At 59.3% G+C, this 23,545-nt stretch overlaps 8 protein-coding genes and 1 non-coding gene across 9 annotated transcripts; 6 read left to right on the plus strand and 3 right to left on the minus strand.

Annotated features, from left to right (window-relative positions):
- Window positions 1–3,221: 3,221 nt before the first annotated feature.
- On the plus strand, window positions 3,222–3,313 carry A1Q1_t344. The gene has a single exon. It is a non-coding gene; the product is annotated as a tRNA-His (tRNA).
- Window positions 3,314–5,860: 2,547 nt separating this feature from the next.
- A1Q1_01228 (Acyl-coenzyme A oxidase I) lies at window positions 5,861–8,335 on the plus strand (the record flags this gene model as incomplete). The annotated part of the gene is made up of 4 exons (XM_014324301.1): window positions 5,861–5,890; window positions 6,088–6,357; window positions 6,444–6,513; window positions 6,582–8,335. The coding sequence occupies 4 exons, from the start codon at window positions 5,861–5,863 to the stop codon at window positions 8,333–8,335; spliced, it is 2,124 nt and encodes a 707-aa protein (XP_014179776.1).
- A 295-nt stretch (window positions 8,336–8,630) lies between these two features.
- Window positions 8,631–9,813, minus strand: A1Q1_01229 (60S acidic ribosomal protein; the record flags this gene model as incomplete). Its single annotated transcript, XM_014324302.1, has 3 exons — window positions 8,631–8,783; window positions 8,975–9,693; window positions 9,747–9,813. 3 exons carry the CDS (start codon window positions 9,811–9,813, stop codon window positions 8,631–8,633), a joined length of 939 nt encoding a protein of 312 aa, XP_014179777.1.
- Window positions 9,814–10,275: 462 nt separating this feature from the next.
- A1Q1_01230 (uncharacterized protein) lies at window positions 10,276–11,787 on the plus strand (the record flags this gene model as incomplete). The annotated part of the gene is made up of 1 exon (XM_014324303.1): window positions 10,276–11,787. The coding sequence occupies one exon, from the start codon at window positions 10,276–10,278 to the stop codon at window positions 11,785–11,787; it is 1,512 nt and encodes a 503-aa protein (XP_014179778.1).
- Window positions 11,788–11,950: 163 nt separating this feature from the next.
- A1Q1_01231 (uncharacterized protein) lies at window positions 11,951–12,987 on the minus strand (the record flags this gene model as incomplete). Its single annotated transcript, XM_014324304.1, has 2 exons — window positions 11,951–12,751; window positions 12,859–12,987. The coding sequence occupies 2 exons, from the start codon at window positions 12,985–12,987 to the stop codon at window positions 11,951–11,953; spliced, it is 930 nt and encodes a 309-aa protein (XP_014179779.1).
- A 2,225-nt stretch (window positions 12,988–15,212) lies between these two features.
- A1Q1_01232 (membrane transport protein) lies at window positions 15,213–17,055 on the plus strand (the record flags this gene model as incomplete). The annotated part of the gene is made up of 2 exons (XM_014324305.1): window positions 15,213–16,724; window positions 16,786–17,055. 2 exons carry the CDS (start codon window positions 15,213–15,215, stop codon window positions 17,053–17,055), a joined length of 1,782 nt encoding a protein of 593 aa, XP_014179780.1.
- A 723-nt stretch (window positions 17,056–17,778) lies between these two features.
- Window positions 17,779–19,462, plus strand: A1Q1_01233 (uncharacterized protein; the record flags this gene model as incomplete). Its single annotated transcript, XM_014324306.1, has 4 exons — window positions 17,779–17,789; window positions 17,867–17,994; window positions 18,073–18,725; window positions 18,791–19,462. 4 exons carry the CDS (start codon window positions 17,779–17,781, stop codon window positions 19,460–19,462), a joined length of 1,464 nt encoding a protein of 487 aa, XP_014179781.1.
- A 169-nt stretch (window positions 19,463–19,631) lies between these two features.
- A1Q1_01234 (uncharacterized protein) lies at window positions 19,632–21,462 on the plus strand (the record flags this gene model as incomplete). The annotated part of the gene is made up of 3 exons (XM_014324307.1): window positions 19,632–19,793; window positions 19,994–20,394; window positions 20,466–21,462. 3 exons carry the CDS (start codon window positions 19,632–19,634, stop codon window positions 21,460–21,462), a joined length of 1,560 nt encoding a protein of 519 aa, XP_014179782.1.
- Window positions 21,463–21,488: 26 nt separating this feature from the next.
- On the minus strand, window positions 21,489–22,880 carry A1Q1_01235 (uncharacterized protein; the record flags this gene model as incomplete). The annotated part of the gene is made up of 4 exons (XM_014324308.1): window positions 21,489–21,635; window positions 21,769–21,913; window positions 22,180–22,724; window positions 22,785–22,880. 4 exons carry the CDS (start codon window positions 22,878–22,880, stop codon window positions 21,489–21,491), a joined length of 933 nt encoding a protein of 310 aa, XP_014179783.1.
- Between the last annotated feature and the right edge of the window lie 665 nt (window positions 22,881–23,545).

A 23,545-nucleotide genomic window follows, 5' to 3' on the forward strand; every position in this document is an offset into this window, starting at 1 on the left:
TGATCGGAAATTTCGCTGACATCATGCAGACAGATGACTACTTTTATGAACAACAAACTGCCGATGCGTACTCGGCATCCCCCATGGCCGGAGTGACTACCCCGATGTACTCTGATCAGCCGACCGCGTCGTCGTCGTCCTACTCGCTGCCGCCGGTTGACTATGATCTCGTCCCCGCTCTCCCTGCCCCTTCCCCATTATCCACGATATCGAACGGCCACGGTAACGCCAAGAAGAAGCGGGTACGCCGCAAAGCCAATGGATCCTCAACGCCCAAGCCGAAACCGAAAACAGAGAACAGCACACCAGTGCCGACCACGCCCGTCAACGGCGCGCCTGTCGTCATTCCTCCTGGAACCTGTCCGATGTGCCTTGGTACAGAGAAGCGCAATCGCGATGGAAAACCAGAAAAACTTATCAGCTGCGTCAGCTGTGGTAACAGCGGCCACCCTAGCTGCCTGGGCCACACGAACGCGGCCATGATCAAGAAGATGAGGAGCTACGACTGGTGCTGCATAGAGTGCAAGTCGTGCGAGATCTGTAAGATCAAGGCGGATGATGTAAGTCTGGAAAGCGGATTCCACTGACTGCAGATGCACATGCTGTTCTGTGACGGCTGCGACCGAGGTTGGCATTGCTACTGCCTGACACCGTGAGCTACCACGCGAGACATCAGCTAACGGCAGGAAGCTGAAAGGACCGCCTCAAGGGCAGTGGTTCTGCCCGCTTGAGCCTGAGCCAAGTGTACCGGAAGCCAGCAATCTGGCGTCGCCTCCAAAAACGAAGACGCCGTCCCAGTCATCACGGAAAGGGAAGGCGAAAGACTCAAAGGATGGCGATGCCACCCCTCGGCCAAAGGCTCGTGGTCGTCCTAGTGCTGCCGCCTCACGACAAGCTTCCCGGGAAGTGACACCTGCCGACGTCGTCCCCAAGATCAAGATCAAGGCGCATGCCTTAACAAACGGTCGGAAACGCGAGCGCTCGGAGGTGGAAGCGGACAAGGGATCGGGTGTGGTTTTACGACTTAAGGTGCCGCCCTTAGAACCGGATCCGCCGCCACCAGAGGAAGAGGAGGAAGAAGAGGAGGAAGACCCGGTCGACCCCTACGGTGGCGTGCTCGAGGGCGAGGATGCCGACACCTCGCGAACTCGGATAATACCCGCCGATAAGCAATTGTTCGAAAAGACTCGAAAGGCGGCTGAAACGAGACTCGGCGGCCCGCCAGAACCGATGTGGGATCCGCAGGCAATGATAGCGTCCCCGGGTCCTTCCTCGCGACCATCCACGCCAGGTCCGTCGCGAACATCAATCGGCTTCCCGAATCAACCTCCTGCGACCCCGACGCCAACGAAAGACCTCTCTGGCATTGCAACTCCGACCGCCCGCTCTCTGCGCGACCGGGTACTGCTGCACCAAACCGCGTCTCTCAGCGGCCTACCGAATGGTGCAGCCGCACCGACAGCCCCGAGTTCGACCCCGGCTGGCCATCCCGAACGAATAAACAAGATTCGGTTCGGAATCTACGACATTGACACCTGGTATCAGGCGCCATACCCCGAGGAGTACGCCCAGGTTCCAGACGGCAGGCTCTGGCTCTGCGAATTCTGCTTGAAATACATGAAGAGCGGTTTCGTGGCGGGGCGGCATCGGATGAAGTGCAAGCAGCGTCATCCACCGGGCGATGAGATCTACCGGGAAGGCAACATCTCCGTGTTCGAGGTCGACGGACGGAAGAACAAGATCTACTGCCAAAATCTCTGTCTGCTGGCCAAGATGTTCCTCGATCACAAGACGCTCTACTACGATGTCGAACCCTTCTTGTTCTACGTCATGACTGAAGTGGACGAGATGGGAGCACGCTTCGTCGGCTACTTCTCCAAGGAGAAGCGCAGCCCCGTGAACAACGTCAGCTGCATCATGACTCTGCCTGTGCGGCAGCGAAAGGGCTGGGGTCAGCTGTTGATTGATTTCAGTGAGTTGTGAATCGTTCTCCGTAACTGACCTCAGGTTATCTGTTGTCCAAGAAGGAGGGCCGGGTTGGCTCACCAGAGAAGCCGTTGTCGGGATTGGGAGCGCTTAGTTACAAGAGCTACTGGAAGCTATCCGTATTCCAGTACCTTCGCGACGCTCCACCGAACGTGACTTTGGAGGACATCTCTGCTGCGACTTCTATGACGCTGGAGGACATTTATGTCACCCTTCGCGATCAAGATATGATCGACGTACCCGAGCACATGACACCAGTAACACCAGTACCGCAGAAGCGGAAGCGCGGACGGCCGCCTCGCAACCCGACCCGTCAAGCAGAGCCTGAGAGCAAGAGCATTGAGGTTCCGAAACGGTATAAGATCGTTCCTGATCACTATCTCATCGAAGACGTTCTTCGCAGGCATGAGGCGAAGGGCTATCTAAAGCTCCGCCCCGACCGGCTAAAGTACACACCCTTTCTCACGACGCTCGAACCGCCTCCCGTGCCACAAATCGCTCAGCACGTCACCCGTAAGGATGAGAGTGACAGTGAAGAGGGCACGCCAGCCAAGACTGAGGCCGATGACGAGACTCCCGCCGAACCAACACCCGAAGAGGAGGCTGCCCTGGTTGCCGCGGGGCAGGACAAGGAGACACTCGAGCTTGTCGCTGCGCTGTCCGGATCACCGGTCCGCAGCCTGCGTAAGCGTTCTAGTACGAATCCTTCCCCGGAGAACCCGCAGAAACGGCTGCGTGCCTCTGCTAGTCCCGTCCGGCGGCGTACTGTCACACCCAACCCGAAGCCCAAGTCCACTCGAGCCAGCTCCCAAGTCAGCGGAGTCGAGGGCGCGATCGACTTCCAGGACACCCAAGGCCAAGACGGTCAGCCCGAAAAAGCGACCAACACCGAAGAAGGAACCACCAGGCGACGAGGGCTTCGAGGAGCCCGAGGAACCAGAGGACGAGTTCGAGGATGGGGATGACGGGGATGAGGAGTGGGGAGAGGAGGATGCGGAGGGCGAGGACGACGAGGAGTATGTTGAGTAACGTCAGTAGCCCTATTTATCCTAGATCAACCCTTGCATGTAATATTATTATAGCCTATGTTTCGATAGTTGGTATGCGCTACGCAGTGCAGAGGAGCAGGGTCACAGAGAAAGGGATGGAGACGCAACACTACTGCTGACCTCGGTAGAACGGTAGAATTCCTTGGCATGAGTATATAGTCCGACGCCATCTTGGCAGACATTAGCGCTCGTATAGTGTAGGTGGTTATCACCGTCCGTTGTGGTTCCTTATCGCACCCCGATCCGGGCTGACCGCTGTTCGACTCAGCGTGCGAGCACGTCTTTTTGGTCACCCCCGATGTAAGACCGGCGCAGCCTCGTTGGCTGTGTTTTGGGCAGCCTGTGCACCTCACTGACTCAGCTCATGCAAGGAATGTCGGAGGTGATGCCTTTCGTGAAGTAACAAATGAGCCCCCACTTTATTCTCTAGCCAGTCTCGGTATAATAAGTCCTTCCCCAGCCTGCTGGGCACTAACCGCCCATCTCGCCATTGGGAACAACCGGACTTCTTGGTCTCTATAACCCTCCTGAAAGCCGTGCAAGGCGTTTGGATATTTTCTTGGGGACAAAGGGGACCTCGGGAATGTGACAGAGGTCGTGCAACAATTCAGAGGCGGAGTGGCTTGCGGGAGCCGTCGGGATCCCAGTGTCCTCGTTACATACCAGGAAGGGCAGCGGCGCTCTTACGGGACTCTGGGGCGAGGCTCTACAAGGTTATTCACCCCAGAAGTCGTGAAGGATGGGGCTTTTATGCTCGATGGAGACGACGGTCGGTGCCACGGCACAAGACGGCCGTGGCCGACCGGAAATGAGAGTTCGATCTTATCTGATTGCTACCGGTACCTGATCTGACCTGAGAACCGGCACATACCGGCACGATCGCAATATGGCAAGGCTGGGCTGCTCGTACAGCGACCATTCAGAATGCGATAGCAGCTCTGTGTGCAAACCCCAGTGGCCGCAATGCAACACGGCTCCTTCGGGGATGACATCGAGGGCCCCAAGGGGTAAGTCGCCGCGGCTCCGCGGTGCCCAGGACGCTCTCCACATCGAGAGAGCCGGTTGGCCCAGCCGGCGGGCGTCTCCAAGATCTTGGACAACGGGGCCACTATGACCCGGCACCACTTGTCTCATTGTCGGATGCGAGCTCGTTGCGAAACGCTCCGATGCGCCCCTCGATCTCTCGGTATGTGGTGGACAGCGCCGCCTCGGCGATCGAGGAGACCGCGTGGAACGCCCTCCACATAGCGCACTCATTGCATGGACATGCCTCGTTGTATCGTTGTGTTCCCGCACAGTGTTCCATGCAGCCGTAGCTGGCTATTCCGGTCCAGCGGCAGCACTAGTGCCGGCGGTGACTGACCTACCGGTAACGACACTGACCGGGTGTCAGAAATTTCTGAACCACTCGTCCTCGTGTGTCACTACGATCTGTTTAGCAAGTGTACATTGCAGGCAAGGAATACTGAACATGCACGACCTTTCTAGCATACAGTTGAAACAGAGGCGCATTCAAGCTGAGCAGCACAGCGTACAGCTCGGCACTGCATGCACTGCAGCGGGTGGCAAATGCCCGGCAAGCGATGCAAGAGAGTTCACCGGTAACTGCTATGGCTGTTAGCCGGAGAACAAGCTCAACTTTTTCTCGCTCCGCGGACTGGACATAAGCGTTATCAATTATCGCCGGACAGGCGGCAGCGGCCCGAGGCATGTGCCTGATCTCCAGTGAGCGCAAGCTGGCGCGTGTGCGGCTACCGGTGACCAGCTTGGCAGGCTGCCGACAGCTGTCCGGGCATGATGCCGGGTGGCGGCGCCAGAGCCGAGGGACGAGTATGGCGTTCCTGAACGCTCCGGCGGTCCTGAGGAGCCCGTGCGCCGAGTCGGCATGGCTGTCAGGTATGTTCGCTCTGACCTGTGCTGGATTACGAGTGGACGCTCCGAGGAATCGGGAGAAATACAAATCTTGGATATGAGGGTTAATTCCAATTGTCACCACGGTGTCGCTCGGGTTTGTTATTGTGCCCAGTTACGGAACAGGCCACCTGAGGACCAGATCTGGGAGAAACAATAAACGGCCGAGGCGCTCGGTTCCTCTGCACTTCGGTATGCATGATGGAATGGACTGCCCGGCTAGAAGGATGACTCCATTGGTATCGGCTCCACCGCTATTCCGGTCGGAGTATGGAATCGGATGGAGCGAGGAGCAGGTCTCGATGGATTGCTGGAGAGCCATGGAGGGCCCGTGGGGGTGGACTGTTGGCGGCGTCGGTAGCTGGGATGAATGGACCTATCGTCGCATCGGACCAGCGTTCCCCCACCCTAGACTCAGCTGTAATACGGTACGACAGCTCGGCAATTGTGGAGGGGTTAATTGTTATTTGAACGGGTTGGCTGGCACAAGCTTGACTGATGTCATCACGTGTATGTGCAGGTGCAGGTGTATTCAGCGGTGGCAGAGGAGAGGTGCGCTGAACGCCAGGGCCCAGCGATCGGCCGGAGATGCGAGGTCGCATGTGAGTGTTTACTACCCGGCGGCCGCGGTGCCACAGCCAATGAGCCCTGCAGGACTCGACCGGACACCGTCACTGCAGCGACCACGTACCGCACCACGACACGACACGCCGCATATCCGTCTCCCTCGATACCCCCCTGTATAACCGGTGCAACCGGCTCCAGGCCCCTCACACCCGCTTACATCTCCATTTTCTCCTCATACCCGGATCTTCACCTTGCTCCATCTCCCTTGTCCATACATATAGCGAGCATACCACAGCAACCCGTTCTCTTTCCTAGACACTACACACCACACAGCACACTCAGACACAATGGCTTTCCCAAGGCCTAAACCCACTACTGTGAGTAGCTTTTGCTCCCGACTACAGACGGACCATCGGCGCAACGTCGTGGAACCTGCTGCAGTGTCGCGGGAGCGAAAAGAAGCGAGAGTACGAGCTGACAAGCGCAGATGGAGACGATGGCGATGGTGAGTCGGCAGCCACCGCTGACCAGCGGCCAGCGACCGGTGGCAACAAGTTACTGACCCCCCCGATAGGAGCGCGCCAACCCTCCCTTCAACGTCCGCAAGCTCGCTGCCACGATGCAGGGCTCGGAGAAGTCGCTCAAGCTCAAGGAGAAGTTTATGGCCGAGATCGCGCGCCACCCGGCTTTCCGCAACAACGACATTCACGACCTGACCAAGGACGAGGTTCGCGAGCGCACCGCCGAGAAGTTCGCTTCTATGGTCTACTTCTTCACTTCCGAGTCGATCGAGGCCTTCCAGGAGCGCATGGCCCTCATCTCCATCGCTGACCCTGCGTTCTGGGTGAGTTAACCGAGCGATCGCGAGCGGCCAGTAGCCGATCGCAGTGATCACACCGCTTGTCAGACAGATTCGCTGACCTGTTCCAGACGCGTTTCGGTGTCCACTTCGGTCTCTTCCTCGGCGCCCTCCGCTCGAATGCTACCCCTAACCAGCTTTGTGAGTAGGAAGCGTGGCTGAGCTCAGCCATGAAACAGTCACCAGGACCACGCACTGACTCCCCGCAGCGTACTGGATTGAGAAGGGAGCTCTCGGCCTCAACGGCGTCATCGGATGCTTCGCCATGACTGAGCTTGCCCACGGCTCCAACGTCGCTGGTCTCGAAACCGAGGCCGTCTACGACCACAACTCTGACGAGTTCGTCATCCACACCCCTCACCTCGGTGCCACCAAGTGGTGGATCGGCGGTGCCGCCTCTACCTGTACCCACGCCGCCGTGTTCGCTCAGCTCATTATCGATGGCAAGAAGCACGGTGTCAAGACTTTTGTCGTCCAGCTCCGCGACACTGAGACCTTCCGCCTTCTTCCCGGTGTCACTATCGGCGACATCGGTAAGAAGATGGGCCGCGACGGTATCGACAACGGTTACATCCAGTTCACCTACGTCCGCGTTCCCCGCGCTCATATGCTCATGAAGTACACCCAGGTCTCGCGCAAGGGTGAGGTCACTGAGCCTCCTCTCGCCCAGCTCACCTACGGTGCTCTTCTCGGTGGCCGTACCTCGATGGTCGCCGACTCGTCGAACACTGCCAAGAAGGCGCTCACCATTGCCGTCCGCTACGCCGCCGTTCGTCGCCAGTTCGCTTCCGAGGGCAAGGCTGTTGAGACTCAGCTCCTCGACTACCCCATCCACCAGCGTCGTCTGCTTCCCTTCGTCGCTCAGGCCATTGCCATCGGTTTCACCGGCCAGAAGCTCAACGCCATGTACACGGACATGACCGAGTCGCTCGAGCGTCTGGAGCCCGGAGACCCCTCGCTCATGGAGACGATCGAGAAGCTCAAGGAGACGCACGCGACCTCTGCCGGTCTCAAGGCGTTCTGCACCTGGGCGTGTCTCGACACGATCGAGAAGTCGCGCCAGACCCTCGGTGGCCACGGCTACTCTGCCTACTCCAACCTTCCCGCCATGTACGCCGACTTTGCCGTCCAGTGCACGTGGGAGGGTGACAACACCATTCTCGCTCTTCAGGCTGGACGTGCTCTCGTCAGCGCCTACTCTGCCGCTGTTTCGGGCAAGAAGGTCGCCCCTGGCGTCGCCTACCTCGCGGACCCTAAGACGCTCTCTGCCAAGAGCGACGGCTCGTTCTCGCTCGCCGACATCCAGAAGGCTTGGGAGTGCGTCGCCGCCAACGCCGTCAAGCGCGCTGCTGCCGAGTACGCGCTCTTCCGCAAGGAGGGCATGAACAAGCACGACGCCATGGAACGCTGCTCGCAGGCCCGTTTCATTGCCGCCAAGCTGCACACCACCGGCTACATCTTCAAGATGTTCCGTGCCGCCGTCGAGGAGATGGAGGCATCGCCCGAGACGGACGTCCTCCGCACGATTGCGCACCTCTACGGCCTGTGGCAGATCGAGGAGCTCCAGGGCCCCTTCCTGAAGTACGGCTACCTCACTGGCGAGCAGATCGACTCGATCTCGCTCAAGGTCAACGACCTCTGCCTCGAGGTGCGCCAGTACGCTGTGCCGCTGATCGACTCGTTCGCGCTCTCGGACCACATCATCAACTCGCCCCTCGGCAAGTGGGACGGCGCCATCTATGAGGCCTACTTTGCCCAGGTCCAGGCCTCCAACCCCCTTCCGAAGGAGCACCCGTACTTCACGCGCCTCATCAAGCCGCTCCTCGACCGCCAGCCCGGCGACCTCGAGGACGCCGGCGAGGAGATGGGCCTCGACGACGAGATCACCTCGCTCGCCGAGGCGAGCAAGCAGGCCATCAAGGCCGCCAAGGCGGCCAAGGCGGCTAAGAAGCAGCAGAAGTAACTTGTTATAATATTGTAGTTCTTTGTAGATCTAGACCAGCAATGGAACTTTTAGACGTGTATTGGCCTTTCGTTGCAGATTGGATCATGCGAGCTTTGACTGGAGGTACCACGGAAAGGGTGCTCAGTTGTGGCACACGCACACGCGTCTCAGGAGTGGCAGCACAGCGAAAACCCTCCCTCACACGCAACGAACACAAGGCAACAGTTTTACGCAACCAGTGCAGCAATGCAACGTATGTTAGATGAGGTATGATTGCATATTTTACAACACGCAAGCAGAGTTAAGACAACGCTTAGTCGAAGAGACCGAAGCCCATGTCGTCGTCCTCATCCTCCTCCTCCTCCTCCTTCTTCTCCTCGGCGGCGGGGGCGTCACCGCCAGCGGCAGCAGCCTCGGGGGCGGCGGCAACGGCGAAGGCCTCGGGGTTCTCGAGGTACTCCTTGATCTGTTTATGTCAGCTAATGCTCTCAAAGACGCAAGTAGATTTTGAGGGGGTATCAGAGTGTGAATACAGAATGAAGGTTCGTCTCTTCGCGTGCTAGACTGCGGTGAAGCCGGCCTGGCGGTGCGATAAGAAATCTTCAGTGGAAAATGTTGAACATCATATGATATGGGGACAGGAATAGCAACACTTACCTTCTCGGAACCCTCGAAGGTGTAGTCGGTGGCGACCGAGATGGCGAGGAGGTCCTTGTAGGTGTTGACAAGGGAGTGGGTGACCGAGGCAAGGGTGGGGATGCCGGTAGCGAGCGAGATGGCGGCAATGGTCTTGATCTGCGACTGGAAGGCCTCGAGGATGGACTTCTCCTCGATGTCGAGAACCGAGGGGGCGAAGATCGAGCCGTCGTCGTAAACAGCAACAACAGTCATACCGTAGGTGAAGGGCGAGATGTTGAGCATGTTAAGGAGGGTAGCCTCGGACGAACCGACCTTGGAGCCGGCAGCGACGACCTGGACGTCGTTGACGATCTCAATGGTACCACGGGCAATCTTGGTGGGGATACCGAGAGCCTGGAAGAAAGAGGTCTTTCCGGGCTCCATGCCGGTGTTGCCGGCGGGGACGTAGACGTCGACGGGGGCGAGGGCACCGGCACGGGCGGGGGCGGCAACGACGTTGGAGACAATGGTCTCACGGACGTCCTTGAGGTCACCGTTGGTGAAGACGAAGCCAACGTTGCCCTTGACGTAGGGGAGGACCTTCTCATACTCGGGGAAGTCGGCGATCATGGAACGGAGAGCACGGCGGACCATGGTGTTCTTGCCCATGAGGACGACACCGTTGTCACGGATCGACTGACGGATCATGTGGCACTGCTGCGACGAGACATTGTCGATGTTGACGATGAAGAGGGAGGCTGCACCGTCAGTTTGACTGTTCCAAAATATTGAAAACTGCAAATCTACTCACGGTACTTCTCAATAAGCTGGCGAAGCTTGACGAAGTAGAGCTCCTTGTCGGCACGGGAGGCACCCATTGTGATTGATGTTTTGGCGGTGGTGGGGGGTGGTGAAGAGGTGAAAGCTTAGAGTCTCCCAAGTGAACTTCCTGTTGAAGCCAGAAGGTGTTTTAAAGACTGTGGTGAGGAAAGAACTCGACGCAGCAGCAAAGATGCATGAAAATCGGTGCACACCCGCCAGCGAGTGACGGTGCGAGAGCATGCAGAGGTGGAGGTTTACCGTGGGAGAGTTTGACACTGCACCCTGCGGACATTGCGGACATAGACTGCCACGCGGTTGTGGCGCTTGACATTGGGCTTGTTTCTTGTTGGCTGGCACCGTTGAGCTTTCGAGATTTCGAGCGCGAGGGCTGAGCACCGTCGCAAAGCTACTACCCAAGCTCACCACGCCCCGCGAGCTCGTCGCCGAAGCCGCCCACAGCCGCCCAACAACGACCAGCACGACACACGCCCACTGGCCACACGTATGGCCGGGGCGTGATGCTCGTTCCCACTGTGTTGCGCAACATTGTGCTCCCGTACCTGCGGGGCACAGCTGAAAACGCAACAACAGCTGCGTACCGCAAGGTCTCCGCCGCGTCCATCTCGAGCTCGTCACGGCACGCACGTCCAGCTGAGGCTACAGCTGTGCGCGACTCGGGTGATGGTGCCTTCCGGATATGGGAGCCCATCTTCACGCACTCGTCCGCTCCGCGGCCACCACCGGAGCCGCCGAGATCGCCACGGAGGAGAACTCCGTCACCACCGGAATCGGACTTCAGCTTGAAGGACAAACAAACGAGAGAGAGGAAGGGAATTCAGCATGATCAAGGTGTGTTACTAGCCCATGGACGACCTAACACCGCAGCTGCCCCAACGTTACCTCCTGTTCCGGAAGTGGAGCCTCGAGCACAACCGACGCCGAAGCGCCGATCACTGGCTCCGCGGCGAAGGGGGAAGGTCAACGTCCCGCCGGCTGTCGAGAAGCTGCTCCGCGCAAAGCTGTACCGCATGGCCGTATTCCACATTATCCGGACGCCGGAGCTCATGACGAACGCGTCGCTGCTGGTCCATGTCATCAACGTGCTCGAAGCGAACGGTGCTGGCAAGCTCGCCGATCGGTTACGGACGACGATGGACCTGCGAACACGCGCGGACGTAGATACGAATGAGCCGGCGCGTCTGTGGTCGAACCCGGGGTCGTCAGAGGTGCAGCGGCCGTCGACGTGGTGGCGCCTGCCGGTGATCCCGCGTGCGGTCGAATCGTACCCCGAGGCGACGGTGACAGAGCGACGGACGCACTACTACAACCACCTCATCACGAGCTTCCTGACGAAGCAGCATTCGGCGCCGTACGCTTCCCCGGTGCGTGCGTCCGAGCGTGGTCCCCGTCCGCCGTTGCGCAACATGAAGTGTGTGCTCAAGTACGTTGACCATCTGCGCGAGAAGCAGGGTTTCGTACCCGATCGTGTCACCGTCAACATCATCATCAAGGCATGGCTCAACACGATGGCGAGGAACACGGAGGGACATGGCGACCATGCTCGTACCCACTATGACCGGCAAGGCCTCGGCGCTGAGGAGCTCCGTGGGATCTTTGATGTCGTCGCGACCACGGTGGAGCAGGACATCTCGGAACTGGCCAAGACCGGCGACCTGGGCAAGGCGAATGTCACTATCACGAGTGTCGCGCCCGTCCTCCCTGCAGCTTCTGCACCGCCCGCCGAGGCTGCGGTAGCCAAAGCCGGGCCCGCCGAGGTCACACCCGGAGGTGCCACCGCGGGAACCGCACAGCCGACGCCCTTCAACCGCGCAATCAACTACGAACACCACGTCAAGCCGTTCGGGAACATGATGCGGCGCGCATTCGCGCGCGTCGGTGACCACACGGGACGGATAGCGACCGAGCGCTGGATGTACCGCGTGGCGCAGCGGCTTGGCGTTCCTAACGAGCAGCTGCACGCCTCGGTCCGCCGCGCCGGCGAGGAGATGAAGAAGCAGCAGCAGAAGTAAAGGAGGCGTAACATAGCATTAGCATCTTGTCTTTGCATCGTTTGCATTTTTTCTCTAGACTCATCATATGCAACATTGGAACGAACACGGATAAAGTTCACATTGGGGTGACGTCGTTATGCAAGTGTGCATGCTAATGAGATGGTCTAATGATACAGATGTGCTACGCTGAGCCGACCTCACCCTCAATCCACCAGTTGTCCGCCTCCCATCCGACGTCTACAACGCGGAGGTACTTCCCAGCCTCTGGCTTCGACTCTTCCTTGCCGAGCACAGCATAACCGTCCTGCTTCGCAGCGGTGCGCACAAGGTCCTCGAGCTCTCCCTCAACAAACAGATGATAGTACCTGTGGAACACCTTGGGCTCCTCCTCCTCCTCCTCCTTGGGCCCCTCATTCGACGTTTCCGGCGCCGGCTCCGGCTCGGCACCTTCCTCTCCCTGCTTCCGCCTTCCCTTCACCTTCGGCGCCTTGTCCTTCTTCTTCCCCGGCTCCGAGCTCAACACCCACGGAACGAGCACATCCTGCACCCTCTCTCCGCCCTCCATACCCTCCTTCTGGTCCGCGAGAGATCCCATCTTTCTCCGCGAGTTGGGGCCCTGCTCATACGCCCAGACGTAGATGAAGAACCGTCCCCCGTTGCGCAGCGGCCGAATCAATGTCTGCACCGCGTCCGCTCTCCGCTCCGGCGTGCTCAGGTGGTGAATCGCAGCGACAGAGATTGCAAAGTCGAACGTGTTCGGACGCCATGGGTCCTGGCACAGGTCGCCGAGGATACACTCTGCTCCGCCCTCGAGCTGGCCGCGCGCGATCGAGAGGAGTCCGCCGGACCGGTCCATCGCAATTGCGTAGTGGCCCGCTGCCTGGGCTGCTGGCAGGTATTTGCCGTTACCGGCGCCGGCATCTAGCCCCAGTGAGTTGGGCGGAAGGGTGGAGAGGAAGCGCTCGATCAGGGGCCAGGGCTGCTGTCAGCTATCGGACAGCGCAGAGCAGCTACAGACCACAGCGGCATCGCGTCGCGTCACTCAGCCAGCCGAGACAAACGTCGACGCGTCCGACTAGGGTGACTCACCTTAAACCGCGTTCGCGCAAAATGCGGCGCGATCGCCTCGTACACCTCGTGCACCTGGTTCTCCTCGTCAGCCGCCGGGTCCCCACTTGCGGCAGCGGGGACAGGGAGGGGCTTCGTCGATCCCGCCATAGTGCCTGCGTTGTGCTCCAAGATAATTCACGTCTCCTGTATCTGGGCGACGAAAGCCGGTGGCGACTGGGTTTCAATCACGAGACCGCGTCGCGACAGCGTCGAGGCAAGTGGCAAAAGAAAGCAAGAGCTGGCAAAGGTTGAGTGCGACGTTGAGCCCGAAACGTGTAGTCCGAAGATCGTCCGAAAGCCTGACGGAAATCCGGGTGTCGGGGGTCGTCCCTTACGTTGGCCGAGATCGGATTGTCTAGGATGTTGTTCTGGACTCTTTGGTCCGTTTGTTTTGTGCGTTTGCGTTCGTCCGGGGCAGATAGCACGAGATAAAGATCTGGTGCGGCACGACGGAGGAGGCGAGGGACAACTCCGGCCTCTCGGCCGGGAACATTTTGGGTCACGTTCCTAAATTTCACCGATCGCCCATTCCGCACGACCCAGAACGGAGATTGCGGAGATTAGACCATGTCCGTGAGTGAGATCTCACTGCCAAAGGGACTACCATAGGACATTAGGATATTAGGACAAACCACTCCTGCTGATGCCACGGCGATGGCGCTGGCGGTGCGGCTGCGGCTGACCGCGAGGCGCTGGGAGGCTGGCGGTTCTGGCCCAGCTGGGCAGCGGCATCTTCACGATTTCGCCCTCCTCATTGGCCATGCTAATCTGCGGCCCTGCCTCGTTCCGCAGCTTCGTACGACATAGTCTAGGACTGAGTTATACGAACCGCCGGGACGCGCGAGACGCGTGTCGTGCACCAATGGCAGCAGAGACTACGGCCGTTCGCACCGACAATAACAACGTTCCGACCGAGGCCTGGCGCGAAGAGCGCGAGCACGAGCGGCAGCGCGAGATCAAACGCTCGCGCGTGCGGTAAGGGCCCAGCGGCGCATCGGCACAAACGATGAGCATGTTGTGATCTGCACCAGACTGTGCTATCTCTGGAAAGCGAGGGTACTCAAGGTTCGCCCGTATCAAATACATTCGCAATTCTGCAGTGACTTTAGCACAGCGCGGGCTCGTCACGCGAACCCCTTCCAGCCGCATTCAGCAAAGGCGGCATGGTGCGGACGTGTTCAAACCGCCTGGCGCAGGTCCATGCTAGATCCAGGTGTATCAGAGATCCTAAGAGCAGGCTCGTATCGCCGAATTATCGCTTGCGGGTCGAGGTATTGTTGGAAGGGCAGAAGCGAGGATGGGCTCACCATCCGCGAAGGACCCAGACTTTCCAGGCTGGATAGAACCCTTGCCTCGCAAGCGCGTCGTAGGACGATGAAAGCACACACATGGCTCAAGTCGCTTCCGGAAATGGGCCAATTCGCAGAGGGAGAATTGTCTGCATTTGCTGCTTTTCCTGGGTGCTGGACAACGCTGAATTGGTGGCTATCATCAGTGAGCCTCATGTCAGCTTGCAATTCCTGTGTTATGACGGTGCATGACGGTCCACTTGCGCGAGTTAGGTTCGCGAACTTCACTCCGGCTTTCAGGCCGTAATAATCTCAGGTTCACGGCCGGTCCTGGGCCCAGGTCTTGGCTCTGCATCATCATGCCACTGACGCTTTGGCTCTGCCTTCCCGCCGGAGTCACTTTGAGAGATCCCTCTCCGCTGTGCATTCCCATGACCAAGGGCAGTCTGCTGACAGCATGCAAGGGTGTCCAGGAAAAGCGCGAACGAATATTGTCAGTTGACTCACTTGAGTTAGACGCTGTGGAACGAGATCACCATCCGTTCCAGCAGATGCAGCGTCAGGGTTCGTGGACCCTGTCCCGAGTGGGTATGCGGACCAGCTGAAGACAGCAGGCGGTAGGTGCAAGGAAGCAATTTTGCAAGCATATAGGAGATATCGACCTGCAAGGCATGAGGCCCGAGACTGTTAAGGTTGGCAGCCGTCCCATGTGATGTCATGCCTGCAGGGCGGCGTATCGGAGGCCGGATTGACCGCTCCACCCAGGCACGATGATATGAGGCGGGGCATTCAGGCGATTTCAGGCCTGCAGCACCTCCGTCGCGCGCCGTCGCACGCCGCCCAGTGCATGCTGACGGCCGTTGGAGCACAACAATTCTTGCCTCTGGCCAACAATGACGGCCGAGGCGTGCTGGTGCTTGACCAGCGTGCAAAACATGCAGCTGTATATAACAATGCGACGTGCCCCGGACTACAGCCCTCATCACATACACACATTTACCCATTCTCGTCGATCTTCTCGCCACGCCTGATCACCACACTATCATGGCGTCCCCCAAAGACAGTATCGAAACAAAAGTCGAACGTTCCGACTACGCTACCAAAGAGCCTAAGGCTGTCCCGACATACGACCCGAACGCTCCCATGTCCACCCCCAACTATGTCCCCGCCAAGGCCGAGGGCCCTGGTGGCTATGACCAGGGCGCCGAGCTCGGCAACCGCCTCACCCACACTCTCTCCTCCTCTTCGCAGCGGATACGAGGCCTCGACTTCCCGTCGCTCACGCAGCAGTCGTCGCACCTGAACAACATCTACCGCGCCGAGACCGCCCAGGGCTACATCCGTCCCGATGAGCCGGGACTCTCCCCCATCCTCACTGGATCGACGCACCACTCGATCGCGACGACGTTCTCGCGTCAAATGACCCAGCTCGCCGACAAGAAGATTGTCACCTGGACTGAGGGCGACAAGGCCAACCCCTGGAACTGGGGCAAGGCCCGCCGTTGGTTCTACACCGCCATCTGTGCCATCTCCGTCGTCCAGGTCGCCTTCATGTCTGCCATCGTCACTGGTGACTTTGGCGACCAGATGGAGTACTTTGGCGTCTCCGCCGAGGTCATCAACCTCACCGTCACCCTCCCCGTGTGCGGTTTCGGTATCGGTCCTCTTCTGTGGTCGCCGCTCTCTGAGCTCTACGGCCGTCGTCCCCTCTGGCTCATCCCCTTCGTCGCCTACATCGTCCTGAACATCGGTTGTGCGCTTGCCCCCAACATTGGCTGTCTTCTCGCGTGCCGTTTCCTCGCTGGATTCTTCGGCTCTGGTCCTCTCACCCTTGCCGGCGGTACCATCGCCGACATGTGGGGACCCTCTGAGCGTGGCTTCGCCATTGCCATCTTCGCTGCCGCCCCCTACGGTGGCCCCGTTCTTGGCCCTCTCCTCGGCGGCTTCATTGGCAAGTACGCCAACTGGCGCTGGCTCTACTGGGTCAACATGTGCTTCGCTGGCGGTGTCTGGATTTCGCTCCTCTTCCTCCCCGAGACCTTCGCCCCGATCCTCCTGAAGCGCCGCGCCAAGAAGCTCCGCAAGGAGACCGGCGACTCTTCCTACGTCACTGAGCAGGAGGTCCTCCCCCGCCCCATCTCCGAGATCGTCGTCGAGACCCTTATCCGTCCCTTCCAGATGCTCGTTGAGGAGCCCATTCTTCTCCTGATGTCGCTCTACGTCTCTCTCGTCTACGGCCTGCTCTACGCCTACTTCTTCTCCTTCCCCGTCGTCTTCGTCGAGGGCTACGGATGGGACGACGCCAAGACTGGTCTTACTTTCTGCTCCGTCCTCATCGGTGTCGCCCTCGCCCTACTCGTCACCCCCATGCTCGAGAAGCGCTACCTCGCCAAGGGCGAGAACGTTACCCCCGAGGACCGTCTCCCCGGTATGCTTGTCGGTGGCCCCTGGGTTCCCATCTCGCTGTTCATCTTCGGCTGGACTGCGCCCCCCTACGTCCAGCCCCACGGCGGATCGTGGGTCGGACCCTGTATCTCGGGTATCCCCTTCGGATTTGTGAGTTTTTCTCGACATTTTCTTGCAATTTCCTTGCGTCGTTCTTCGCTAATCCTTGCAGGGAATGGTGCTCGTTTACTTCTCCGCGAACGCCTACTTGATTGAGGCTTTCCCCGCGTACGTCGCGTCCGCGCTCGCTGCGAAGACTGTTGTCCGTTCCGCAGCCGGTGCCGCGATGCCTCTCTTCATTACGCAGATGTTCCACCGTCTTACCAACGGTGGCGCCTCCTCTCTCCTCGGTGGTCTCGCCATTGTCATGGCTATGATCCCCTGGGCCTTTGCCAAGTGGGGAGCCCAGATCCGTGCCCGTTCGAAGCGTGCCGCCGTCTAAAACTACTCGACAACTCCCACAACCATTCCGCCACTTTAATAGATATCATAGACTCATTTTTACCCTACATACGGACATTCATAGGTTAATAGCATCATACACAGCACAGCAATATCATGCAGAGTCGGAAGACCAATAATTTTATCATACGCGGTGTTGCAGGCGTGTGAAGCAGAAATTCGTTGAAATTGTTGAAATTGAGGAAATCGAGAAACGACGAGTGGAGGTTGTCGAGAGTTGGCGGGTACTGCCGGTGGAGGCCAGTATGAACGGCACGCGGCAATGCTGCCACCTCGCCACTGAGGGGCGCAGGGGCGCAAAAGGAAGCTAGGGGACGGGTCGAGGCAGTGCGGACCGACGATCCTGTCTCAGAGTGCTTCCGTGGTTCTCCCCCGTCTTCGCGACACTAAGAGAACAACCTCCACGTCTTCTACTCATCGTCGTCTTCACCCATCTTCCTCTTCCTCGATACCCTCTAGCAACTCCAAGTGAGCTTATTGTACGAGATAAGTCTAGCTCATACCAGCACTTCGGTCTGTCGTGACCTTCCTCCACCACAAACTCCCGGCACAAGACCGTCACATCAGTGAGCTACTCCGTGCACGAACTACCAGCTCATTACAGTCCGAACCTTCAGCGACCCATCCTGTCTTCCCGTGGTCATCTACCGCCTTCACCTACGGCATGGAAGATTAGGTGGTCGACTCGTGAGCCAATAAGCAGATGCGCAGAGAGTGAGCTCACTTGATCCACCTGTTAGCTCACGCCAGAGACCCAACCGAAAAACGCCTTGCCACCCACTCCCACGCAGAGACACAAGTGCTTCACCATCGGCCGCAGAGGCTCGCATCAAGCAAGAAATTCCCGACGCTTCCAGATCACAAGCTTATGCCCTTTCGGCCTTCACCAGTGCCAACCCTGTAGCCGCACCGAGGCAATGTGAGCTCGTCAAGGTGGTAATGGGAGCTCACCGCAGACGGCCCTTAAGGTGACGACATGTCTATCGACTCCTCCCAGATCGTCCAGGCCAAGCGCAGGTGAACCATCTCATCCAGCTTCATGCGGGACATCAACGACAGTCAGCTTCTGTCGGCGATGTGCTCCGCGCATCTCTCCACTCCCTCGAGACCCGTGTGGGCATTCTCTCCGCTGGTGCAGTTCGCGCCAACACGCTCAAGAGGTGGACCAAGTGCACTGGCGCCGTTCCCGCAGACACGCTCAGGAGGTGGATCAAGTGCGTCCTGCACATCGCCAAGGATGAGATCATCGGCCAGGCAAGCATCGGTACAGGCCGAAACCCCGAGGCGTTCAACGGCAAGGCTCTTGACGGCTCCGATGGGCTCAAGGCGGTGCTGATGGGCAACACCCACCCCACCCTGGTGGGCAAGCTCAAGCTCAACCGCTTCTCTCGTTCAATCGAGTTCTACGGCCCAGAGGAGATGGTCATCGTCGCGAAACAGATCGACGAGAAGATCCTCGCCCAGCCCAGCCACGCGTCGACCTGGGTCCAGAGCAAGGCCCAGCACCAGCTTCTCCTCTCAGTTGGAGGACGCACGTGCACGGTGGCCGTGGCCGGCCAAGACGGTGTTGCGGCCGAGCTCGACGAATTCAGCCACGACGACGATGACGACGACGAGTTCAGCGCCGGTGCCTACATCCGAGAAAAGGATGTCAGGATTGAGCAGACGGAGCGGAACGCGTACGACCTCTTATTGACTGCTCCGCCATATTGAAGGGCCAAACTCAGCCTGGCCAGTCAGGCATGTCGACGGAGCTACACGTTCCGGCAGCTCAACGCGCTGAAGACCTCCAGTTGGAGGCAGCATCGTCTCTCTTGCCGCTGCTGATCAAGCGCGGCACCCTCCACACGACAACGGCCGACGGCCAAGTCGTGTTCTTCAGCGACCTCGACCACTTCCTTCAGTCCAAGGCGCGTTCATTCCGTGGTGGCGGCGACGAGCCTCTCTTCCGGGAGTTCTCCGGCGATAGCTCGTTCACGGAGTTGGTAGCCACCCAGAGCAACCTGAAGGCGCGACTCGACTCCCTCGCTTTGGAAGCGGGGCTCCCAGCTCCCCGGCCGTACAACTGGCGCAATTACGTCGGTGATGCCGTGCGCGTGGTCTTCGACGAGGTCGCGCAGAAGGCCGCTCTGCACCACGGCCTCAAGTCCAACACTGCGCTCCGACTACTCCCGGGGGGCCCGAGCGGTTCCAGTGACGCGAGCCGCGCACGTCGAACCGACTGGCATGACCGCTGCCGATCGCGAACGCTTGAAGAAGCGCCAGGAGGACCTCCGACGGGAGACAACTCCGGCCATCTCGGCTCTCGTGCACCAGGCGCGTCATGGCTCGGCACTTCCCGGCGAGTTCATGCCGACGAAGGAGGAGGAGTCCGCTCTCGACCGTGACCCTGAGGTCGCGCGAATAGTGGAGCAGTTGAACGGCTGACGGAGAGCGATTCACTGGGTGACGTGCAACGTGCCCGTCAGGATTAATTAGTGGCGGCGCTACGGCGCCGCCGGGAACAGGTCCAAGAAGCGAGAGGCGCAACGCAAGATCGACGCTGCCCGCTACGACATGGACATGGACGAGTTCGATGCCGCCAGGGCCGAGCTCGATCTTCTGCGCGGTGGCCTTCCTCAACTCGTCAAGATCGGCCTGGGCGACAGCTCTTCTGTCACTGGGGAGAAGCGCAAGCTCGAGCACGCCCTTGACGACGCCGAGGAATCCTTGCGCCGCGTTAGCGTCCAACTGCTGCGAGCCCACTGGGTTTCAACTCCTGCAAGCTCACTGGTTTATAACTCTTGCAAGCTCACTGGCTTTCAACTCTTGCAAGCTCACTGGTTTTCCAACTCTTGCAAGCTCACTGGCTTTCAACTCTTGCAAGCTCACTGGTTTTCCAACTCTTGCAAGCTCACTGGGCCACAATGGCTGGACAGACCACAGTCAAGAACGTCGAAAACTTCATTCGGACGTTCGGCTACTGTCCCATCTGCCCACCTGAGGCCTTCGGCTTCCTCGCCTGGCAGCGGACCCGTGACGGACAGTCACTCACTCCGTCCACCTTCACCACGGGTACTTTCGTCAAAGGCCGCAAGGTGTACGCCAGCCAGCACATCAAGGAGCAACATCCCGCCGGGCTTCAGATGATGCTGGAGGGACGCGGCGTCGTGGCTCGGAGCGGAGGCTCTCTTCCAGTCCTAACCTCGGAGGACAGGAAGAAAATCCGTCAGTTCACAGCGCAGGCTCTGGAAACTCGTCCTGTCACAGGCAGCATTTCTCTCTCGGCCCTTGCAGCCTACAAGGTCGAGTACAATACATTCGTCGACTCTTGGTTCAGGTCACTCCCCCGCTTCCCCCCCCTCCCCCAGCCTATCTTGTACAATACCTGTAACCTAACTTGTACAATAGCACAGGCCCAAAGTGCAAGCCGGTAAGTGTGCGTCATTCCCGCGCCTCCCACGCCTGCCGCCTTTCATTTGTCCCCGACTGGGGTGACCTCGAGCTAACCCCACAGGCGGCGAAGCCCTCGGCGCCCTACCCCGAGAGCGGGCCTAGCGGCAAAGGCAAGGAGAAGGAGACCGACGCAATGTTCAGCACAGACGTCGACCAAGCGCTTTCGGCGGCCGTGGGCTCTTCAGGCAACCGTGGCTTCATCGATGTCGACCATCCCGCCACCGCATCCAGCAGTGGCGCGGGGAACCCGACACCTGGGCCGCCGCCTGCCGCCCCTCCCATCATGAGTGCCACCACTCCCGTTGTCGGATACAACGGCGAGCACAGCAGTGCGCACGGCACGTTCGGCACGCCAGCGCAGCAATTCGGCGCTGCCGGCATGTTCGACCCAAACAAGCTCGATCCTTACGGCGACCTTGCCCCGCCTATCTTCATGAACCAGCTCTACCAATGCGCGTCGTTCGTCCAGAACGAGCGGTTGTACGTGCTTCAGCGCCTGCAAGAGCTGCGAGCGCAGGGAAGAAGCCCGCCCACTGAGGTGCTCGAGCAAAGGTACCCCTGGCTCTACGACGATCTCAGGGGTACGCAGCTCGAGCCTCCTTCGTGGGCGCTCTTCCGCTCCCTGCACTGCTACCTAGATGATGAGCGCGGTCTGCTCGTCGCTGCCCAGGAAGGCGTCCCCGTCGGCGGTGGTAGCAGTAGCGTGGGCACCACCCAGCCCACGCTCGATGCTACCGCCGGCCAGACGGCTTCCTCTGGTGGTGGTGGTGGCACAAGCGCTGGCCCTAATGCAGCTCCCCTCTCTTCGGCCCAGCAGTCGGGTGAGGCAAGCCAGGCAAGTGCGTCGGCATCTCGGGACTCGCCAGTTGCCTCAACATCTCAGCAAGCTGGCACGAAGACGTCTACCCAGGCATCTACCATCACAGCCTTCTTCAAGCCGAAGCCCAAGTAGAGGGCTGCTTTCACCCTCCCGTGGCTTTAAGCCCATGTGGGGGAGTGGGTACATCGTTCAATGCCCGACTTCGGCTTGGCATAGGAGGTGTTGGTGTGCTCCTGGGCGGTCTTGCTCGAATTACAGTGACTACGCTGTGATCGGAATGCAGGTCGAGAGCGGGTGAGCTTCATCTAGTTAGCAATGTCAGCTGATTACAGACACCGCTCCGCGGGCTGATTCGTCTTCACGGCTCTACCTCCCCTGTGAAGAAGCATCTCGAGAACTCGCCGTGAGAAAGAGGGAAAACAGGTGAGCTGTGCTCACCGTCGTATCATTAAGCTCACAGCAGGCATGCGACCGGTTCGCTATACCTGGCTCGCCGAGTGTCGGGTCTTGCCAAGGGCTGCTCGCCTTACTCGGTGCTCTCGCAAGACCTTGTGGCCTCCCCTCATTGCCAGCAATCAGATGTCTGACGGTTCGGTATTGTCACGACCACAGTAGCACAAAGATATCAACATGCATATACTTTTGACCGCTATTCTACACCGGATTCGTTGATAAATACACTGTTGAGCCTTGTACCGCTCACTCCTCGTCCTCGTCTCCACCTTTGTCGTCGTCATGCTCCTCTTCGTCAGCCTCATCGGCCTCCTCGGCCTCGGCCTGCTCCTCCTCCGAGTCAGAGTCGCAAACCCTGGTCCAGTCAGCTTTCACGCCGACCGAGTGATAGCTCACTTCATGTGATCGCGCAGTTCGGTGCGCATCTCAAAGCTAACCCCACACCCATCATTGGGGCACTTCCAGGTGCCGCCGCGCGAGAGCTCAGTGATCTCCTCGTACAGCTCGGGCACCTCGGCGTCGTCGAGCCTGCTCAGCCCATCACCGCGGTACGAGGGCTTGACCTTGCCGCTAAGAAGGGGGAACTTCCCAAGAATGTTGTCTGGGTTCGTCAAATAGTTCGAACTGACATAGAGGCGGCCGGTCTCTCGCTTCATGTGCATTATCGCAGAGAGCATCTCTTGCGAGTTCACGTGGCCGGATTGCAGTTTGACGAGCGCCTCGTAGATCTTGACCAGGAGGCGGGAGTGGTGGTGCAGGTAGGTGCGGAGGGAGGGGCCGTCCAGGGCGTTGGCGTCGTCGTCGTGCTCGACCTGGGCGTCGTCGACGGGGACAGGGCTGGGGCGGGAGTCGTCACCCTCCACCGCACGCTTCTTGGAGCTCTTCTCCTCGATGTCTTCGTCCATGACCGCCTTGCGCTTGCTCTTCTCTCTCTTCGAAGACTGCAAAGGGTCAGAACGGGGTCAGAAGGGGAGTGCACAGCTGGTCAGTGGCAAACCTACCTGAGCCTTCGCCACACGCTGCCTCTTCGCACGAGGCTGGGGGAACAGCTCCGACCCGCTCATCCCACTCTGCTGGCTGGGAGCTGGCGAGGACATTGCGTCTGTCGTGTCGTGGATGGAGTAGACGAGGAAGGTGACAGAGACTGGATCTGACTGTGCTCTGTGTAGCTACGGTGTCGCAGTCTGAAATCTGCATCCGTCCTCGCCACGAGTCGCGACCTGGGCTGTGTGATCGGCACTACGGCCTCACATTGTCGTGGTACCGCTTAGCTCACCCCTCATATGTCCAAGACACCGCTAGCTGTTACTGTGCTTCGCGCTCGTTGGGTCCTGCGGGACTGGCATCTCGCCCAGTCGCTGCTTTCTGCTCTGGTAGCAGCCACAACAACCTAACGACCATGATTCGCCACACGACGCACGTGACTTGTACCCTGGAGAAACTGACACACCCGCTCGGACTCCGAAGCTAGCGTCTGCCCGTCGCTCCGACGCCGAGAGCTCGGCCGAGCCACAGGGCCTGCGGAGCATGCTCCAACGTCATGCTCCACAGCCTGCGTCACTCCGCCCGTGTCACCCTCAGGCCCATACAACCCACGTCAGTCAGGAGCTCTCGAGTCCATGAAATTTGTCTGCATCTGCAGTCGCAATGCCAAGTATAGATGAGAGTTGCAGGTTATGGATAATGATGGGGGCGGTGGTGGTGTGGTATGACAGCGCCATGGAGGGGGACATGCAAACATACACTTTCCGGGACGAAGAAA

This window comes from Trichosporon asahii (assembly GCF_000293215.1).
Source record: "Trichosporon asahii var. asahii CBS 2479 unplaced genomic scaffold scaffold00050, whole genome shotgun sequence".
NCBI classification, from domain to species: Eukaryota; Fungi; Basidiomycota; class Tremellomycetes; order Trichosporonales; family Trichosporonaceae; genus Trichosporon; species Trichosporon asahii.